At 39.0% G+C, this 6812-nt stretch overlaps 1 protein-coding gene across 1 annotated transcript in view; it reads right to left on the bottom strand.

Annotated features, from left to right (window-relative positions):
- Window positions 1–2841: 2841 nt before the first annotated feature.
- The window catches only part of LMLN (leishmanolysin like peptidase), a 58735-nt gene continuing 54764 nt past the window's right edge, over window positions 2842–6812 (bottom strand). Inside the window, exon 17 of the mRNA XM_031454501.2 lies at window positions 2842–6464. Coding sequence (XP_031310361.1) covers window positions 6364–6464 — 101 coding nt within the window. The 3' untranslated portion in view covers window positions 2842–6363. The remainder of the gene's footprint in view (window positions 6465–6812) is intronic.

The following is a 6812-nucleotide window of genomic DNA, read 5'->3' as shown; positions in this document are numbered from 1 at the left end:
GACCCCATTCACCTCATGCAATGATGACTTCCTTTCCAGGGTGGGGAACTCAGCCCAGACACCAAACCTAACAGAAGTGCTCCCCCGTCCCTCCAAGTCCTAGCTCACAGTGTAAAGTGTGGTCCATCCCTCATGCTCGGCTTCCAGCTTCTATTCCCTCAGAGCGTGACTTGATTGGGCATCTCAGTCTTTTATCTTCAGCCTGCTATACATATTATCCCAACAATTTTAAGTCTAAACTTTACAGCAAATAATCGCTTAATTGTCCCCCTCCATCACCGGCTCTAGGACAAGGATCATGTCTATTGGTTTCTTGTCTTCCCATGGCCCAGGGGAATGCCTGCCAGAGTTGGTGCTAAATACACATTGAATGTAGTAAGTACCCAACAAATACTTCATTGTTAAATCACTAGATTCAGGACCTCCACTGTGCTAAGTGTCAGAAGGCACTCTCGAGTGCACTTACTCCTGGGAGTCAGGAACAAAAGGCAGCCCCTCCCCATCCAGCAGCACGTGGCCCGGTCATTCTGCACACACTTGCTTCTCTGGCCCTTTCTGTTGCCCTCATCTTTCACTCCTTTCTTAGTACCCAGTTCCTAGGCCTTTATTCTCCCCTTCATATAGACTTACCTTCACTATCTGTTTCTTCCTCTGGAAAATAATAATCTCTCCATCTATGCTTTTGGCTTACTTTTAGCATCTGAATAACATATCCAGACCAGTGCCTGCCCACTCTGGAGCTGACCTGCCGTGGCTCCTCAACTCGGTAGATTCCAGCCTGCTCATTTTCACCACCATGCCTCCTGGGCCACACCAGGCACTGTCATTCCCGACCTGGAACTGAATGATGGTATGAAAATTATAAAACAGCAGGAGCAAACTGCAGGGGGAGAGGAGCTTCTGTTTTCTGACAAATTAGTAAATTAGTGAGAGCTGCTGGTTCCCTCCCTCCAAATCAATCCTTGAGAAATGATGCAGGGATAAGACCCCTTCACCACCACCCCTAGGCAATAATACCACCGAACAGTTATGTATACGTACTTGAGGAAGCTGTGCTGTTCTGAAATGATAATTCGGAGACAGGAGGAACGCCCACAGTCTGGGGTGAAGGGCAGCTGAAAGAGGATACGTTAGGGGAAAATGGAGGGGAAAAAACCCCATCTGTGGAGATCTGGCCTGGGGCACACAGCTGGTGCAGGTGTTCTGATGCAAAATCCGAGAGTGACAAAGCCACTGACTCACCTCAGTCAGGCTGAGGACTGACTGGCCTCAGCTATTTCGCTGCTTCGTTTTTCTCTCGATTACGATACTTGTCCCTAAGGATTTAACTTCTGTATAGCACTTACTGGCTCCCTCTTTACTCCTTTGTCAAACCAATTGTTAGAAAAGCAGATTTTACACAATTTCTTTACTTACTAACAAGCATAAAGCTTCCCAGCTAACCAAATCATTTTAGAACAGTGGCATAACCTGTTTTATCTGACCTCTATTAAGATTCAAGGCTCTGGCAGCTGGGCTGGCAACCTGTGCTAAGGCTTGTGACATTTGCTTTATTCTTTGTAGTTACTTCACTTTACATTTAATTTTCATATCCTCAACCAAATACATCAAAGCCTTCACTATATACACACTGATGAATGCCCATGTGTATAAACACATGCAAAATCTATTCCAGTCAACCTGTAGCCCTCTTGAAATGTCATCAGGAGACCTAATGGGGTGGCGTGGGGGAGAAGCCAGGAGGTGTTCAGATATTGTGATTTGAATATTTTCAAATAAGACAATTTCAGAAAGTCGAGTCACTAATATTTCTGAAATTGAAAAAAGACTGTTAGTGGCATTGAGTGTTAAAATGGCATTGAGTCTAAGATACACTAATTTCTAAAGGCAGAGAAAACCATTTCCAGACATATAAAATGAGTAAGGTATTGGTCATTTGCTAGAATATTAGATCATGTATTTGGACTACTATCTCCAAATACATTCAATTTATTTTAAATATTAAAGAATGAACTTCTGATGGAATACTAACAAAGCTGATTTAAATAAACCTCTCCATTTCAGCAAATCTACCAGAGTGGTGTGGAAAAAAGACTCATTTATGTAATAACGCCTACTAAATAAGCTATGAACATACAAGGTGGTGTATAAGATGTAGACAGCTTTATCTTCAGTACACTGTGCAAATAATATTGGATTTATTCAACTACCTGAAGTAATTCATTGTATACAGTTTCAGCTACTTAAAACATTTAAAATTTTTAAAAATCTAAATAGTATCATTAAAATTTCCCACAAAGATCTCAGCTCAGTAAATAGGTCACAGAGGCTACGTTCAGTCAATTTCACAAAGTGCCAGGCTCCTTGCCACAGGGCAGAACGGCTCTGAGTGCGCATGGTGAAGGCATGTCCTGGGTACACTCTCTCAAACTACATTCAGGTTATGAGGAAGAATCACACTCTACAACTACAGCCACAATCTGCTCGTCGCCACTGAATAGAGTGTGGTATCTGAATGTGCAGGGTGGACCTGCAGTGAGACTCCTGGCCCACAGCATAGAACAAATGGGACTAAATAATCTTCAGCCAGAGGCGGCTGCCCTGAATTGTCTTAGTCTACTGTCTCTCCTGCTTAACTATTTGAGGAGGGTTACTCTCTGCAGCTTTACATAAGACCTGTCCCCTTTCTTGAAGTAGGACAATTTTACTCCAATTAAAATACAAATTGAATTATGTTTCACAATAAACACCTTGTCTTCCTCATATAGAGTGTGTGGCTGTGTTTGTAGTCCTCAACCAGGTTTAAAAAATTGATAGTGTTAAGTAAAGACAAGATGCAGATTAGTTTCCATTTTTATTAAAGCTGTGTTTTTTTTCCTAAGGAATATATTACACTTAAATACCATAAATAAAGATTAGTTCTTAAATCTATTATATTTAATAAAAATGTAAACAAAAGAAAATAATTCACCATTCCCTCCCCAAACCTGTCGAAATGTATCAAAAAAAAAAAAAAAAAGTCATCCTTTCAGGTTCAAGTTCTTTTGTTGGGACGAGTAGCACAGATTTTATTAAAATATGTTAGTCCTCCTGAGCTGCAAGGACCTCATACGGTTAACTGGTGCCCACTACAAAATGGGCCTGTGGCGCAGTGACTGAAGTCCACCTCTTCTGCCAGGACTGCTCCAATGCCCTCAGAAAAGGGCTTGTCTCTCTCCATTCAGTGTCTAAGGACATAGACAGTGCTAAGGCATTGAGCACAGGACACCGTGATGAACGTGATGTGTGAGCTGTCATACGCCAGGAGGTGGGTCAGAGCCAGCAGTGGCCAAGCAATTCTAGTTGGAGTATTACTCACAGAATATTAGAGCTGGAGAGATTCTGATAAAGCATCTAGTCATTTTTCAGACAGTGAGTCTTCTAATATTAAAGAGGATATTGATAAAATTTTATGCAATACTCTGGTATACTTATTTTTGTATCTTCCTAAAACTATTTAAACTTCATTAACTTGTTTCATTTTCAAATACTGATAAACTCTAAGCCAACATATTAGGCTAAAACTAATTTTAAGCATAATTTATAACATTTTTAGAACGCCTAGTTGATCTTAATAAAAATAAGTATCCTTAAGAAATAAGTAAGGAAAGAAAGCTTTTTTCAGGAGAATATAGAGGGATCTACATTACCTACTTGCTTGCCAGATTCTTTAAAGCTGTCAGCTCAAGTCTAGCGACATGGCTTTTGCTTCCTTCTTGTAAATTCTGTTCTTGAAAACCTGAGAGACAAATTCACTTGATAATTTTGACACTGGGACCTTAATACTATCAAAGTGAACCTATGTCTGAACTGAAAACTGAGGTAGTCAGTTTTTATAAGCACTTGACCCTTTCTGAGTCAGAAAGGGGCTTCAGTCTACCGTCCTCAAGTCAGCTGTTCCCCTTTCTCCTACCCCACCTCACCTCACTCCCGCTGTGGCTGCTGCCTGCTCAGTCTTTCTCAGTGAACTGGTTCTGTGAACATAAAGGGTTACCTGCCACAGGATATCAACATTTGGGTTATTTCAAATTCTTCAGTTTAAAGGTGAATTCTAGCCCGCTAATTCTGCACTGAAATTTCAGATTTTAAAAAGTCATTTTCAGAATATTGTTGTATTCTAAGTGACTAAACCGTGCCTCTTAAAACTTCTTACAGGTCCAGTGGCCTTCTAAATCTTCACTGAGTATACTATGCAGAAACAGAGATAAGCAACCACTTTTAAGACTTGTTGAAGAGGAAGGAAGAAACCAGCACAGTTAGTTACCCTCAAAAACTCAAGATTTCTTAACATCATACTTTATCAGATTCTACATTTGTGCAGAGAAAAAGACTGGGCTACTAGATTCCAAGCTTAACAAATATATATAGAAAAAAATGTCATCTATAGTATTTTCTTCAGAAAGTCATTAGTGCAAATATAATTATATCAATAAAAAATAAAGCAAAAATATATTTCAAGTATAAAAAGCACCATGCTCAGAAACAATACTACCTAAATGGCATTACTGCACAACAGTTAAAACATAACTGAACCTATCACTGTGAATCTCAAATATATTATTAATCCATGGTGTTTTTGGTGAAATTCTTTATACAACTTTGCAGGATGACTCATAATCACAATAGATATGTAAGTTTAGATTTTTATAACTTTCTTTAAAAATATACTCTACACTTTTCTCTGACTTTCCATGATGTAAAGTATGCAGGACATAGGCAGAAACGCCACTGCTGTTAGCTTCTCTTCAGCTGAGGCTGGCAATGCTAGAGACCACCAGCTTTTCACAAGGACAAATACCTCCAATTCAAAACTGTATGCTACTAAATATTTTAAATTTATGTATTAAAAAAAGGTGACTTTCCTTTATGCTGGGGCTGCTGTTTGGTTCCAGCGTCAAATAGTCAGCTGGAATTACTCCTTAGTTATTATGCTGTTTGTTCACTTAGCAAATTTCTTAAATTAGTGCTAAAAAACCTTATGCTGAATTAAAGGGCCAACCAATGAATGAATGAATAAATGCATGCTTGTCCAAGGGCTGTGTTTATGCTGCCACAGGACTTCATTAGCCTTAGAGAGAAAAACCAGGCATCATTCATCATTGAAGAATTTCAAATTGGGATTATTAAGTAGGGTTGGTCAGCTCTGGTACCAGAGCAGAATTGCTTCTGGGGACCAGAATCTACGTGGTGACAGAAAGAATGTCAAATGCAGGAGGTAAAGGATATTATCTCCTCCGTTTAAAGCAAAGGCAATCTTCTGACTTCTATGGACCCTACTGGATAGGCCCTACACCAAACCTACACTTTGTAAACAATTCAGACCCTCTTGTTTTGACTTACACTTTGCATTTTATACATAAAATAATTTTCAGATAGCAGAAATTCTTCTGTAACAATTTCTAAGCCCACCTGAATATAACTGCATACCTGTCTATACCAGATTTCTTTTTATCTTCATTGATCAAAAAGGAACACTTCTATTTTTGTTGGATCGCGGTTGTCATAACTATTATCTGAAAAATATACAAATGTTTTCTTCCATTTGCATGTCTTCAATATTTTCACAAGGCAGAGTATTCTTCTCTCTCTGCCTCCCGGCTTTTCAAGTTATTATTAAACTAATGGAGAATACAGCTGGAAGCTGATCTCTGAGGATCAAGGAGTATGGATATAGCTGGAAGAGGGCTACCAGCACATAATGGCTCAGCAGGAAACTGCCACACAGCACTGTGAAATCATAAGATTTAGCGAAACATAATTTAAAAAAACACTCTTTAGAACAATGAGAACAATCATTTAGGTATACCATATACAGTTATTAAATTTAAAACAGGTATAATAGTGATGCAGAAATCCCAATTCAAATTATTTTCTGTAAGTCAAAGGACAATTTATACTTTTGAAGACAGGGTCCACAACTTATGATCTTGCAATAATTAGCTGTTCTTTAAATTATTGCAGCATTGATGAAATTTCCCATTGTTTTAGGATAATGAAAATGCTGAGGTATGTAATCACTGAAATTTTCACCAATTATCCCATTTTCAAAGGAAAACTTCAAGAAGGTTATGCATCCTGAAAAATAAAGAGACTTCGGTGATTTGGAATTCCTTCTCATTCTCCAAACTCTGAGGCTGTTGAGTTGCTGATGAGGAGTGACGGCTGTGAAGCTCTCCTTCAAGGTCTGATCTTGGTCAACACTTCCAAGCCAAACTCTGGAATGCCACTTCTGCCATCTGCATTGGCTAGCACTTGCCCAGATTTTGTGCTTTGTTCAGAGGAACATGACACAAAGGAATGTCTTGAGAATTCACTTATCCATTCTTAATGCCATACACACAGAAGAAATCCAGCCAGCAGAGGAAATAGATTGCCTAGTAGAAGCCAGAGGGTGACCACCAGGCTAGAGGAACGGGAACAGAGATCTAGAGTTGAAAACAAAAAATTTACTTTCTATAGACATTTTTGGAATAGATCATACCAACTAAAACACTGACAGATGAGTAGAGGTGATTATTAAAAGGTGAACAAGGACACCTTGGAGAGCAGAATCAAGTGTGACTTCTTGAGACCTAGATATCCAAAGTCTTTTTTTATATTTATAGAAAAAGAACAAAAAAATTTATGCAGGAGGAAAGATGTATCTACCATACCAAGGTTCAAAAAAGGAACCCAGGAAAAGAGAGAGTGTCTCTGGGTAGTATCCTGGCAAAGCAAGATGCTATACAGGAAAGTAAATGAAAATCTTGGCTATTCTGACAGGGGATGCAGGA

The sequence above is a fragment of the Camelus dromedarius genome, chromosome 2 (assembly GCF_036321535.1).
Source record: "Camelus dromedarius isolate mCamDro1 chromosome 2, mCamDro1.pat, whole genome shotgun sequence".
NCBI lineage: Eukaryota > Metazoa > Chordata > Mammalia > Artiodactyla > Camelidae > Camelus > Camelus dromedarius.
The sequence above is the reverse complement of the archived record's forward strand: the minus strand, read 5'-3'. Positions and strand labels throughout refer to the sequence as shown.